The sequence below is a fragment of the Echinops telfairi genome, unplaced genomic scaffold, assembly GCF_000313985.2.
Source record: "Echinops telfairi isolate 266 unplaced genomic scaffold, ASM31398v2 ScPeMD7_23;HRSCAF=83, whole genome shotgun sequence".
Classification (NCBI taxonomy): Eukaryota; Metazoa; Chordata; class Mammalia; order Afrosoricida; family Tenrecidae; genus Echinops; species Echinops telfairi.
In genome coordinates this window covers 10,590,926-10,605,101 of record NW_022103920.1, presented here as the reverse complement: position 1 = coordinate 10,605,101, position 14,176 = coordinate 10,590,926, and the positions used below count along the sequence as shown (strand labels likewise).

General features: G+C 53.8%; 2 protein-coding genes across 9 annotated transcripts in view; one reads left to right on the top strand and one right to left on the bottom strand.

Annotated features, from left to right (window-relative positions):
* Positions 1-9,677, top strand: part of TMEM140 (transmembrane protein 140) — a 30,524-nt gene extending 20,847 nt beyond the window's left edge. Inside the window, exon 2 of the mRNA XM_004707896.2 lies at positions 9,034-9,677. Coding sequence (XP_004707953.1) covers positions 9,047-9,604 — 558 coding nt within the window. The 5' untranslated portion in view covers positions 9,034-9,046 and the 3' untranslated portion in view covers positions 9,605-9,677. The remainder of the gene's footprint in view (positions 1-9,033) is intronic.
* Positions 9,678-10,322: 645 nt separating this feature from the next.
* Positions 10,323-14,176, bottom strand: part of CYREN (cell cycle regulator of NHEJ) — a 4,401-nt gene continuing 547 nt past the window's right edge. For 6 of the 8 annotated variants that reach the window (XM_045288749.1, XM_045288750.1, XM_045288747.1 and 3 more), the window contains exons 2-4: positions 12,534-12,776; positions 11,826-11,901; positions 10,323-11,098 (exon numbers count right to left, since the gene is read on the bottom strand). In XM_045288749.1, coding sequence (XP_045144684.1) covers positions 10,844-11,098; positions 11,826-11,901; positions 12,534-12,664 — 462 coding nt within the window. In that variant the 5' untranslated portion in view covers positions 12,665-12,776 and the 3' untranslated portion in view covers positions 10,323-10,843. Of the gene's footprint in view, positions 11,099-11,825; positions 11,902-12,533; positions 13,368-14,176 lie in introns of those variants that run through there. The other 2 variants (XM_045288743.1, XM_045288742.1) reach the window with 2 other exon arrangements.

Genomic DNA, 14,176 nt, shown 5'->3' with positions numbered 1-14,176 from the left:
CGCATCGGCAGTTCCAAACCACCAGCTGGTCTGAGGGGAGAGACGGTGCTTTCTTCCCCCATAAAGAGTTACAGTCTCAGAAACCCACAAGGGCAGTTCTGCCCTATCTATAGGGCTGAGATGAGCCGGCATCCACTTGATGGCAGTGGTTTTTATTTTGCTTGGTTCTAGCCCTTCAGAATGCCAGAATGCGGGCTCCGTCCCAGCCTCCCCGCCCCCTAGCCCACACTGCCCAGGCGCAGAGGTCTGGCTGGCGAGTCATGTTGTCCCGGATGTTCTCTGGACGTTCAAAAAATAGGCTCAGGGAGAGCCACAGCGGGTCAGGAAATACGGTCCATTCCAATGAATCTGGGTCCAGTAGATTGAAGGCCACAGGCCTGTGGGCTGCACGCTCGCTCAGGCCCAGTCCACACTGGGAAGACCCTGGGACCATCCTTTGCAGAAGGGTCTGATATCAGACCAGGATTCCCAAGATGACAGATTTCAGTCTCAGAAGGATGGGTCACAGGGCACCAAATGGGAGGAGGGGTGTTTTATAGCTATTGGTCCAAGAGCTTCACCCAGCGTGGGGTTGACAGAGATGAGTCCGTGGGGGGTGGGGTGGGGGGAGACTGAGTAGGAGGCATGTCTGCAGAAGCCAGGCTTCCCCGTGGGGCCCCTGGAGTGGGTGCTCCTGACCTCAGGGAGCGTGTCTCTTCCACCGGGACCCACTTGGGCTGAGAGCGCCCTGACTGTGCTGGTGTGGGGGTGGGGGTGGGGGTGGGGTGGAGAGAAGGCAGGGACAGGTCAGAGGAGGGGGAAGAGACTTGATTGATAACTTCCCCGAGCCTGAGAAAGAGCTGGAAGTGGGCACGCAGTGTCCTGGAGGCGGGCAGGTAGGAAGGCATGCTGCAGGTGGGCAGGGAGGACAGACGGGGGGTGCTTTCTACCAGCAGTTCCTTGCCCCCGGCCTTTTTTTATTTTCTTCTAGATTGCAGTTTGGGACCAACCTGGAGATGAGGTCTGGCCTGGCCTTGTGGAGGCTAAATTTGGCCAAGTAGAATTCTCAGTGAGATGATTTAATCTGTTGGACAAGGTTTAAACGGTTGATAACAAGGGGAGATTCAGGAAGGCCTATTGGCAAATGAAAGGGTCACTGTGTTGTCTGAAGGTGTAGGTTAGTGTAGGTTCTCCACACTAACCTGGCCTTCTGCCGTCTTTTAAGAAAAATGAAGAAGAAGAAGAAGGCTCAGTACCCCTCAGAAATGAAAAACATTTGGACTATAGCCCATCATCCAGGAAAAAGTGTGGATGTCTGCCGTTCCAGTCTGGGATCGCCCACTTTGAGAAACACTGAGCTAAGATCCAGGGAGGGCACAAGTTGATCCCCATTGAGGTGGGATTTTCGTGTGTGTGAGGGTAAGTCAGAAAGGAGGGCTGCCGCAGGCGAGAAGCCTTTATTCAACAGAAACCACACCGCGCAGTTATTGTTTCTTTTGTTTTGAAAATGGAAAACATCTCCAGGGTTCGCTCAGAGATTGCCGTCATTTCTGAGTGACTCAGGGGAAATGGGTGGAAGTGAAAGGACACACGGACAGCGTTGCCAACCAACGTTACCTGATTGCCAGTTAGGGAACCAAATGTGGCAGCGCATTCTTTTCCAATGCACATGCTAGCTCATGGATTAAGTCTTTTTTTTTTTTTTGACCATGAGGGAGCTTATTAGGGAAGTCGACAGGTTCCAGTTAAGGATCAGCTGTGCCTGAAGGTCTCTAACCGGTGTCCTCAGGGTCCATCCCTGGTTTCCTTGCTGTGCTTCGGTCTCCCGTCTCCCGCTGTGTGTAGGAGCCAGCCTTTGTCCTTTGGTGATTGACGCATTGCAGGTCTACCTACATCTGAAGGGGCGTTTCCATCTCCCAAACTCTTTGCTGGACAAGGCTGTGCTTCCCACGGCCCCCAAGGCACGGTGGCAGGGTGTGCACCCCGGGGACTCAGGTCACGTTCCCTGTTTGAGAACACAAAGGAAAGGCCAGAGTTCAAATCGAACGTGAGGAAAACGTTTAGTAAGTCTTAGAAACAGGACCAAGACAAGGAGAGACCAAAACAGCACCCAGATGGGAAGCTCATGAGCACGAGTTCATAATGGCGTCCAAGGGCTGACAGAGAACCGATGGCTTAAACAGGACAAGGGGGAGGACAAAGGAAAGAGTCGCGGAAGCATGCTTGGTGGCCAATCAATACATCACAGTTGCAGGTAGGGCTACTAAAATGGAAATGGGATGTGACAAGGCACACCTGTGTGAGCCAGGAGAGCTGACAAGCTAGACCTTTGTGGCCTCTGATAAAGGGGAGGACCTGGCTCGTGGTGAGGCAAACTGGGTACCCTAGTCTCCATCAAAGACACATCCACCCAAACCCCTAAGGAAGGCTGCCCCGCCCAGGGTGGGGCAGGTAGAAATCCACTTTCTAATGCACTCTGCCTGAGGACAAGATTGCTCAGACACCTGGTGAGTGGTCAGAAGGGATTCATTGAGCCTTGATTTCTGCAGATGGCTTTGGGGGGCCGTCACCATTACCTGTAGCCTTTCGCAAACCTAGTGCTCAGAATTTAACCTCTAATACATCCTTTGGAATGATTCTTCGTTTGCAGGACAAATCAAAGTCTAAAGGGGCAAGATCAAACCCGTAAAGTCGTTGGGGTTAGGTTTTACCAACAAATGTCTTTTGTACCCATTCCAAAGAGAAGTGACCCAAGAGAATGCTCAAATTATAGCACAATATCATTAACATAGGCGAGTAAAATTTTGCAGAATATCAGTCAACAAAGGTTGCTGCAGTACATTGATGGGGGGCGGGGGGCGGGAGCTGCCAGAAATTCAGGCTGGATTCAGAAGAGGATCTGGGGTTCAGGATCTCATTGCTGCTGTCAGATGGATCCTGGCCAAAAGCAGAGAGTACCAGAAAGATGTTGACTTGTGTTTCATTGACCATGCCAAGGCATTTGATTGTGTGGATCATAACAAACTATGGATAGCCTTGAGAATAATGAGAATTCCAGAACATCTAATTGTGCTGATGCAGAACTTGTACACGGGTCAAGAAGCAGGTGTGCAAACAGAACAAGGGAGTACGGCATGGTTTAAAATCAGGAATGGTGTGTGTCACTGTTCCTCTTCAATCTGCATGCTGAGCGAATCATCAGAGAAGCTGGAGTATATGAAAAAGAATGCATCATCAGGATTAGAGGAAAGCTTATTAACAAGCTTGATATGCAGATGACATAAACTTGCTTGCTGCCATTGAGGAGAACTTGAAGCTCTTGCTAGTAAAGATCAAGGATTGCGGCCTTCAAGATGGATCACAGCTCAATCTAAAGACGACCAACATCCTCACGATGATACAAGAGGTAACATGACGATAAACGGAGGAAAGATTGGTTTCATCTTGCTTGCATCCACAATCAGTGATTGTGGAAGCAGTAGTCTAACTGTGTGCTGCACTGGGTAAATCTTAGGATGCATAAGACCTCTTCAGAGGGTTGAAAAGCAAGGATGTTCCTAAGCTGCACCTGAACCAAGCCACGGTATATTTTTAAATTGTTTTATTAGGGGCTCATACAACTCTTATCACAATCCATACATACATCAGTTGTGCCAAGCTATGGTATTTTCAGTTGCCTCATATGCATGTGAAAGCTGGACAATGTATAAGGAAGATGGAAGAAAAGTCAATGCATTTGAACTATGGTGGTGAAGGATATTTGCCTTCACCTTCCTGTTGAAGAACCACACTGGGAGCTGCCAGAGCCCTGTGATACCAGCACCGCCATTGGATCCACAAGACTTTGCACCTACCAGCCAGTGATGTTCCTGTATTCTGCATCGTTGCTTGTGACTATCTGAAGAGGGACTTATGGACTAATGGACTAGCATTGGACTTATGGACTAGCTCTAAACTGGGTTAGGATGTCTGCTTGGGATATAATTACTTCTTAATATGAAGCTCTCTCTTACACATATATACAAGTGTCACTGGATTTGTTTTTCTAGTCCACCTGGCCTAACACAATATTAAAAGTACCATGGACTACCAAAAAACAAACAAACAAACAAACAAACCACCTAGATCTTGGAAGAAGTACACCAGACTGCTCGTTAGAGGAGCGTGTTGTCAGAGGGACCAGTCCATGAAGAAGGAAGGACATCGTGCATGGTAGAGGGGCAGCCAAAAAACAGAATGTCCCTAACAAGATGGATTGACACAGTGACTGCAGCAATGGGCTCAAACAACTTCTTCCTAAGAAGAGCCCACGATTGTTCTAATAAGCTCGTGTGGTGGTTAAATAAACTCATGTCAACTTGAGGATATTAGGAGTGAAGGGGTGGAGTCTAGCCTGTCAATCAGGTCACAGCCTGATGATGCCTCCTTATGGGCATGGCCTTCTCATGAGGATTCTTCCTCTCTTTCTCTGGGGAGGTGGGCCACACTCTCTCTGCTCCACATTCCTGTTGATAAGCCACATGGCACCACACTGATGGAGCCAGAGCCATGGAGCTGGAAGAAAGAGCCACATGCACTGAGATGCTTCCACCCCTACTGGATCCACAAGACTTTCCATCCACTGGCCTGTGATCGTCCTGTATTCGGCATCATTGCATGTATTTCGTGAGTCTGAAGAGGAATTTATTGATTGGTATCAGATATATGGGCTAATATCAGACTTATTGGCTTGATCTGGATTGGGCTGGGATGTTTTCTTAATTTACAATTTCTCTTTGATATAAAACTTTCTCTTACATACATATGAGTATCTCTGGATTTGTTTTTCTAATCAACCTGGCCTAACACAGCCCCTGTGAGTGTTTTGTGTCCTCTAAGGACCCTTGGACATCCTAAAGACCCTAGCCATACACTTCGGAGTGGACCTCCAGCAGACACCCGGCAGAGCCATTGTTCGGATCAGACCACTTCTCTTGCTTGATCAGGCTCACTCTCCCCCCCCCTTTTTTTTGTAGTTGTATGCTTAACCTTTTTAAAAATAGTTTTGTTGGCTTACAATTCACATATCTAACAATTCAATCATATGAAGAAGAGTTGTGCAATCATCACTACTATCCATTTCAGAATAGACCGTTTTTCTGAAGGTTTCCTAAGGAGAAGGCAAATGTATTCTTCTTTTTTTAAATCATTTTATTAGGGGCTCATACAGCTCTTATCACAATCCATACACATATCAATTGTGTAAAGCACATTTATACATTCATTGCCCACATCATTCTCAAAACATTTGCTCTCCACTTAAGCCCCTGGCATCAGCTCCTCATTTTTCCCCTCCCACCCCGCTCCCCCCTCCTTCATGAACCTTTGGTCATTTATAACTTATAATTTTGTCATATCTTGCACTGTCCGATGTCTCCCTTCACCCACTTTTCTGTTGTCCATCCCCCAGGGAGGAGGTTATATGTAGATCCTTGTAATCGGTTCCCACTTTCCAACCCACTCTCCCTCCACCCTCCTGATATCGCCACTCTCACCACTGGTCCTGAAGGGATCATCTACTCTGGACTCCCTGTGTTTCCAGTTCATATCTGTACCAGTGTACATCCTCTGGTCTAGCCAGATTTGTAAGGTAGAATTGGGATCATGATAGTGGGGGAGGAGGAAGCATTTAGGAACTAGAGGAAAGTTGTATGTTTCATCGTTGCCACATCGCACCCTGACTGGCTCGTCTCCTCCCCGAGACCCTTCTGTAAGGAGATGTCCAGTGGTCTACAAATGTATTATTCTTGAGAGGCCATGTCGGCAGCATCCACTGACCCCATGTGTTGCCTGGAAAAGACCCTTGCGTGTTAGGAACTGGAGCCCTCATAGCACTACTTTGACCTTTGTACTTCTAATAGTCCTGGTGGTGGAATGGGCTATCCCTTGGGTTGCTAACTGCAAAATCAGCAGCTCAAAACCACGAGCTGCTCTGCGGGAGAAAGACGAGGCTTTCTTAATCCCATGAAAATTTAGTCTCGGAACCCGCAGAGGGAGCTTCTCTCTGTTCTGCAGCGTCCCGTGGGTCAGAAGGGACTTAGGGGCAGTGTCTGAGCAAGATCCATCTGGTTCCGGGGTGTGGACTGTGAACTTCCTTAAACCCTGCCGCCTCTGAGGGGGTCCTGGGAGGGGTGGAGTAGCCTTGGCACGGGTGCTGGGAGGGGTGGGCATGCAGGGGTAGAGAACAGGGGTGGATCTTGGGTTGAAAGGGTTTATTGTCGGGAGAGCAGTCGACAGAGCTGGGTTTGAAGGAGCGCTCAAGAGCAAAGAAACTCCCAGTCGCCATGAGCCATTGTCGATGCTAGTACAATTATTACTTGAAAGTGAGAGAGATCACTTGGAAACTTTCTGAAGTGCTTATGCGAGCCTGCTAGCGAGGGCCCTCATGTGGCCCGAGAGAAAGCCTATGACTGCAGACAGTGGGCTTACCTTTTCCCTCAGTCCCCACAGCCTTTGAAGGGTGTATGTGTGTGATTGTGTGTGCTCAACTACTTAAGAGAGCTTTGCGCAGAGAAGCCCGCGAGGCAGGGTAGCCTTCTTTTTCTGGCTCTCACACGTTGACTGCAGTCTGACCACTCTTGCACCGCTTCTTTCCCTGCAAAATAATCCAGGCCTTCCAGTGCTAACAGGGTGCTGCCCGATACAGGCAGATGGGAGATGGGTGAAGTTCGGTGTCAACGTGGATCGGCCGCACCCTTCGGTGGTTGGCATTCAGGGAATGATGTTGCTACTTTGGGGTTGGTTCCTTGATGAGCCAATCTCACCATTTTGAGGACCAAGCCATTACATATATGATGTAACTGGTGTCCGGCCAATCCGTTGTAAGGGGGTGTTTCCTCAGGGGCGTGGTTTGTCTAACTGGTCCCAGCGATCTTCCAGTTCTCGGGATTTGAGCTAGTGGCTTGAGATTGCCTGTGGATATTGGGATCCTTCAACCGCCACAGCTTGGGAGCCAGCGACCTCCCGGTCGAGCCGTCTAGCTACCGTAGCCTGATGTCTGACCTGCCGACCACGGACTTGCCAGCCTCTCCAACCAAGTGAGCACTTTCCTTGAGCTTCATCTTTTCGCTCCATCGCCTGGGAACTTTTTGAAACGCCCCGTTGGCCTCGCTGCTCTAGAGAACCCAGCCTAAGACAGTGGGTCCTGAGAGGGGTTGGTTCTAAGGAGGCAGAATTGTAAGGATAAGTTTTCTAAGTTGGTTTTAAAAGTTGATTAGTCTTAAACGTGCTGACAGTTCTACCTTTGGGGGCACAGAAGGCACTACTAATGCCTGCCTGCATGGCCTAAGATGGCCATGTTAAAATACCCCAGAGCTGCCCGCAGTGCCACACCCTGGCTCCGGGTCCAAACCCACACGTCCTGGCTGGTCAGCAAGTAGGGTAGCAGTTCCTGGGACGCAGGTTGGTTGGTCCCACTTATTCTACAAAGAGGTGAAAGACAGGGTCCATCTAAGGCTTCCGGGTCACCCCTGGAGTGCTGCCTAAAAGACCAGCGGTGCCCTAAAGAGAGACGAAGGTGCGGACAGACCGACCCTGGCGTTTGCACGCCTTGCCGGAGGAAATAGGCTATTTATTCCTCTCGGCTGAAGGTCTGGCCTTTCCTTCACGCAGTCCTGTGTCTTATTCCTGTTTTCCACAGTCAGCGCATTTCCCTTTATGAGAAACAGGAAAGGGCCCATGTGCAACAAATGTCAACAGTGACTCAGCCGTTTGCCGGGCGGAGGGGAATGGTGGGAATTAGGAACCAGAACGGGGAGGCTCCAGCCGCCATGCACGGGCCGCGGCCTCAGATAAAGAAGAGAGGGTGTGCCCCACTGTCTCCAGCCTTCCCGTGTGTCAAGAAAAACAAAACAAAATGGAAAACGCTGAGCAAGCCCTTGGGAAGCTATTTTTTGGAATGACTGAAATAGAAACAGAACCCCCACCTGCTCCACAGGGTTTCCCAGGCTTCTGAGGGTTAGGGGAGCCGGGTGCCCCCTCTTTCTGTAGGGCTTTGACCTGATTTTGGGGACACCGGAGGGGTGGGCAAGTGAGGACATATGGGTTTGGACTAAGGATCCAGGGTGTATCCCCCAAGGGGCACCATGAGCAGGCTGGGCCTGGAGGATGGAGGGTGCAGAGGGTGGGACCCAGTGGGCAGAGGAACACCAGACGCGGTTTAAAGGGCCACAATGGCCGTGTTTCCCTCCATTTAGCCCTCCTAGAGAGGAATCGACAGAACCAAGCCAAGGCTATGGGGGTTGGGGTGGGGATGGGGGAGGGTGCCATCTCCTTCCTTTAGAACAGGAACCCTTTGGGGACACAACAGTGACCCGAGGGTCCCAGGCTGGACTAGAGGCCGGCCTGGAGCCCGCAGTGTACACGGACTCCTGGCCAGCAGCCCCCCTCCACACCATGAAGCCCTCAACCCGCTGGTTAAAACTTCCCTTTGTGCCAGTCTGACGACATTAAGGGCCAAAGCCACCCCCGGCCCCACAGCCAGCTCTTTCTGTAAGAAGCCGGGCTGCCCACAAGGCAGCACCCGTGCCAAGTGTTCGCTCCCCAGGGAGGACACGGCCACAAAGGACAGTACAACAGTGCTTGTCCTATTTAACCTGTGGCCAAGACTGGCCGGACGACCCCTGAGCTCAGGTACTGCAAGCAGTCATAGCCTCAGGGAGGGGTCTTAGGGGCGATGGGGGTTGGGGACTGCGCTGGGCTCATATCCCAAAGGTCCGAGGTTCTGTCCACCCAGACCGTTCTGAGAACGCAGCTTTTGCGACCCCTGTGGGGGTCGACTCCATGGCAACTGGTAAGTTGGACAAACCACACCCGCTCGTGGCCGCACTGGAGGACCGGCCGCACAGCCTCCTAGGGCGTGGGAGTCTCGTCTTGGTTCTGAGGAGTGGCTGGTGGCGTGGAACTGCAGGCCTAGATGGCTGGGGCCAGCCTGGAGGGTGGATCGGAAGTGGGCTTCGCAGATACCTTGCCCTTTGCGCTGGCACTCAAGGTTGTACCCCCCTGTCCCCGCCCCAGGTGACCCAAGAGAATGGTGGTCCTGCAGCCAAGGCAGGGCGGCCTCCTGCCGTTCCTGGCCATCATGGGCCAAGCGGTGGCTGCCAACATCCTGCTCTTCTACGCGCTCGTCTGGAAGGCCGGCGACCTCCTCGAGCTGCCGGACCTGCGCATCGGCTTCTACAACTTCTGCCTGCTGGACGAGGCCACTGACAAGCTGCGGTGCTACAAGGGCCCCGAGCTGGCCACCTGGGGCGTGTCGTGGGTCAGCCTGGCCCTGGCCCGGCTGGGCGTCTACGGGGCCCTGGTCCTCACCCTCTTTGCCCCCCTGCCACTCCTCCTGTCTCGCTGCAAAGGGGACCAGGGAGAGTGGCAGCTGGCCAGGGGCTTCCTGGTGGCCTCCTTGGTGCTACTGGCCGGCGGCCTGAGCTTCTTCCTGGCCTCCATGTGGCAGTGGCTCCAGCTCTCGCTGCTGGGCCCAGCCTTCCTAGCCCTGTGCATGGCCCAGGGCCTGCTCCTCCTCCTGCTGGCAGCCATCAGGGCCTTCCCCCAGGGGGTCTTGAGAAAAGAGGACGCACCTGAGACCTGCTAGGCTGGCTGGGCCGCAGGACTGAGAGGGCGAGTGCCCTCTTCCCTACTATCACTGCCCGAAAGCTTTAGCGGGGGCGGGGGGGTGGGGGGGACCTTGGTGGTGGCTGAAGGACCAGGCCAGTGGCCGTCTGCCCTTAGGAAGTTCAGGCCTCCCTCCCTCCCACCCCCAAAGGAAACCCCATACAAATCATTGTCACACAGGACAATGTGTGGCGTTAACTGACCTGTGAAAACCCTTCCTACTTTGTCCTCAGGGGGACTCCAGCTGGACTTGCCAAAGGAGGCTCATGGTCAAGGACCCAGGGCATCACAAGGCACCTTGGGGCTTGTCCCCCCACCCGCAGCCCCTCCTGTGCCACGCTCCTGCAACAGCACGGAGGGGCAGTCCCTGCCCCTGGGCCTGACCTGAGCTGCCCTTCAGGGCCTGGGCCCAACAGCCAGAGAACGGTCGTCCTGCATCGTGCTCTCTGGCAGCCAGGAAACAGGTCTCTGCTGGCTGACTTGGGTGTGGCTGGGACTGGACGGTCAGTGTTACAGCCCCGTTTGGCCAGAGTCTCAGTATTATCCAACAGCCCTCCATTGTGAGAGCTGCTGTGGGCTTTCCTTGGACTACAGCCTGCAGCCCGCAAACTCGGACCTCTGACCCCTCCTCCTCTGGCCCTGAGGGTGGGAGGGAGAGGCGGCGGCACCCATGCCTATGAGTCAAGAAAAGCCTCCGGCCTAGCACAAAGATTTTTAATTCAAGAGTCTCACTAATGTTGTAATAAACTCTATATTTATATAACCACACACCCTGGGTCTCTTCCTGGTCACCCGGCCTAGGTCACTGGGACCTGTACTCCCACCCCCACCCCCACTCTTGGGGGGTGGGGGGCGGGGAGCCACACAGCACTGAGGCAAAAGCCTGGCAGCCCCAGGTGATATCGGTCTCAGATGGGGAGGCTGCATGGAGGGGGTGCACTGAGTGATGGGTGGATTCTCCCCCTACGGACAGACCGTGCTGCCCTCTGGGAACCGTTAACTCTGCAGTTCCAATCAGGGTGAGCCTCCTGGCCTCAGCCTTCCTGGCCCGGATGACAGAGTACAAGCCTGAGGACCTCAGACCTTGGCGCTGGAAGGGGAGGGCACAGGCGGGGAGGAAAGCCCCTGCCCCCGACCCCCACCTCCTTAGGAAGGAGGCAGCTGCCCGTCGGGAAAGCAAGGGGCTGTGGCAGAAAGTCTGGGAACGGCTGTCCATCCATCAGCTGAAGAAGATCTCCCGGACGTATTTCAAGGCGTCCTCCTCCTCGTCAACCTGGGGCGGGCTGCAGGCAGAGTCGGGGACCCCCAGCCCCAGGGAAGAGGCACGGCTGGGGGGGAGCGAGGCCTCCTCTTTGTCCTCATCCTCCTCTTGGCTCCCGAGAGGCCACAGGGGCCCGGAGTGGGTGGGGGAGCACTCCGGCTTATCAGCAGCGGCCAGGGCTGTGTGTTCCTCCGGCCTTTCCGGCTGGCGGCCCTGTGAAGCGCAAGCACAGACACAGGGTTCCTGGGCTTCAGGGGTGGGGGAGCCCACCGAACAGAACTGGCCCAGGGATCACCTGTCAGGCCAACTGCCCGTCGGGGGCACCCACACTCCCTCCCCCTCCTCACAGCTCTGGCAGGCTGCAGGGCCAAAGGGCAGAGAAAGGAATAGGGGCACACAAGTTGCCGAGAAAAAAAATAAACCATCAGAGCCGGTGAGTCCAGAAAGGCAGGGCCAGAGGCGGGAGGAGCAGCTGCCCCAGGAGTCTCTGGGTCTGCCTGCACTCTGGAGCTGGGGACGCAAGGAACGCGGCCCTGCAGGAGGGAGCAGGAGGGCCCTGTGGGGTGTGCCGAGGCTGTGGAGTTGTTCCGAGGCAGACTGCCACATCTTTCTCCCACTGAGCGAGCGGCTGGTGGGTTCAAACCTCCAACCTTTCCATCAACAGCCCAATGCTTAATCCCTGCACCACCAGGGCTCCTTCTAAGGTGGTGCGGACTATTGCTGCTGTTATTTTGAGGATTTGGGTCCCTCTTCCGCCTGACTCTTTACCCCCAGGGGTCTCTTCCAAAAAACTCAGCCACTCTCCCCAAACCACACCCTGCAAAACGCGTGTGCGCCTAGGAGGGCTTAGTTCCCATCAGTTTGGTCCCATGAGCTCATCCCTCCTGGAGCCTGCGGGCTGTGGGCTGGGAGGGGCTGGCACCGAGGGGAGGGCGTGCACCTCAATCAGGATGCCCAGGGCCACATCCACGAGTTCAGCTTCATTCATGCAGTACGTGGTCCTCTGGGCAGCAGGTCTAGAAGAGGGACATGGGTCACAGAAAGCCAAGGAAGGGAGAGCAGGAAGCTGGCAGCTCGGGCTCCCCAGGGGGCAGGCGGTAGGGTTCCCAGGGCAGCTCCTGGGGCTCACACAGTGGCCTACAGACCTCACAGAGCCTTGGTTCCCAAGCTTACTTGGGCTAAAGCCCTCTTTGTAGGAGAAAGTCACTCAGCGCCCCCTGTCAATAAAACTTTGGTACTACAAGCGATCAATCCAGTTTGTAGTACAGCTTTTGCAGCTCCCCCACCCCCACCCCTCCCACTGGTGGTTCCAGCACCCCCTCCCCAAGAGGCAATATCATCTACTTTGAGAAACACTAGTACAGACCATCGCCCCGAGGCCAAGGCATCGAGAAGATGTCCAGTGCCAGGGGGATGGCCCTTGCCAGAACAATCGATGACCACCCATCAGTGCGCGCACACCCCACCCCCGGTGCTGAGTCTCAGTGGGCCCAGCACCTCCCTGAGGGTCTGCCACAGGGCCTGTCTGGACCATCTTCTTGCCCACTGGGTGGTACGTTGGTGGTGCTGAGTGGCACTCTGGGCACAGGCCTGCGAGCGTGGCCAGTGGGTACGCCACGCCACGCCCCTCCCCCTCCTGCAGCCCCACCTCGTGGCCGCCGTCATGGTCACCGCAGCCTTTCTCCTCTTCCTGGGGTTCTTGGCTGGCACCTCTTGCTTCTCTGCCACCTGGGCTGTCATCCAGGTAGGTAGGACCCGATTTTTATTCCCGGATTTCATGGTTTCCCTCTCACGGAAAGGAGTCAGGGCCCAAGCTTCCTGGTGTTCCTGTTTCGAGCCAGCAAATCCCAATCACACCAGGAATGCAGATGGAGCTGTCCACTCTTCAGGCCTAGAGGATAAATCCAGTGATCTCCGGCATGCTAGGCTGCTTCACGCCAGGTTGCCAATGGTTACTGAGTAGGGAAGGGCAGAGATGACCCAGAGGAGCTGGGCTAAGAGATTTAAAATAGCCCTGGGAAGGGCACCAAGTCAGAGGACAAGGGAGTGGGCAGGCTGATGGGCTGGGAGACAACACTCTCTTATGTCCTATGTCTGCTGGTGCACACGGCAGTGGCCCAAGCAGGACCCAGCCATTCATCACATGTGGGGATGGGGACAGGAGTCAAGTACCAGAAGAAAGGAAGGAGATAAAGACATCAGGTGTCCTCCTCTCCCCAACACCCAGACGTTGGGGTGTCCGACCTACCCTACTCAAAAGTATCTCAGGCCCCTCAGTAACAGGAAAACCCCAGGCTATATTGATTCACAGTGAGGTTTCACTGGCCAATTGCCCCTGCCCTTAACCCAGAGGTACGTCTGGTTAGTCTTCAGATGTTAACAACCAGTGGGGGTCAGGGATCAAAACGCCCCCAAATCAAACTCACTGCTATCCAGTTGAATCCAACTCCACAGCAACCCTGGAAGGCAGAGTAGAAGTGCCACTGTGGGTTTCCAAGATTTCAAAAAATCTAAGAATAGAAAGCCTCATCTTTCTCTTGTAGAGCTACTGGTGAGTTTGAACTGCTGGCCTTGTGGTGAGCTGCTCTGTTTGTAGCCCACTTTGCCACAAAGATGCCTTTAAGACAAGTGTTCCTTAAATAGATGAAATCCACATCGAACTTGACCTCCTTTTCCGTAACCAAACCAGACTCTCCCCATTGCCTTAGCCCTAAAGCCTGTCAGCCCCACGCCTCAGAGAGGGTGGGATCCACCGGGTCAAGATGCCTCTATTTCAGGCAGCCAGGAAATGGTCCCCAAAGCCAGGGCTTTGTCTAGGAAGGACTTTACTGCCGGTTTTTGGGTTTTTTTAAGGTTTGCTTATAGCTGTTCTCAACCTGTGGGTCCTGACCACTTTGGGGATGAACGACCCTTTCACAGGGGTCGCCTGATTCATAACAGTGGCAAAATGACAGTGATGAAGTAGCAATGGAAATAATGTTAAGGTTGGGGGGTCACCACCACATGAGGAACTGTATGAAAGGGTCGCGGGATTAGGAAGGTTGAGAACCACTGGAGGACATCTTTCATTTCGCATCAGAATGGCTGTTCACAATCATGGTTTTGAGTTTGCGGTACATGATAATTGTGACATTAGCCAGCTCTTCGCCAATGTCAGCCACAGTGCCTCTTCCACTGAACCAGCGCTGAGCGCCAGGCAAGCCCCCCGGGAAGGAGGTTTAATGAGCGGGTTCCCACCTTTCCAAGAACCTAAAGGCCGGGCAGTGGCATTTAGAGAAACACATGAGCCGG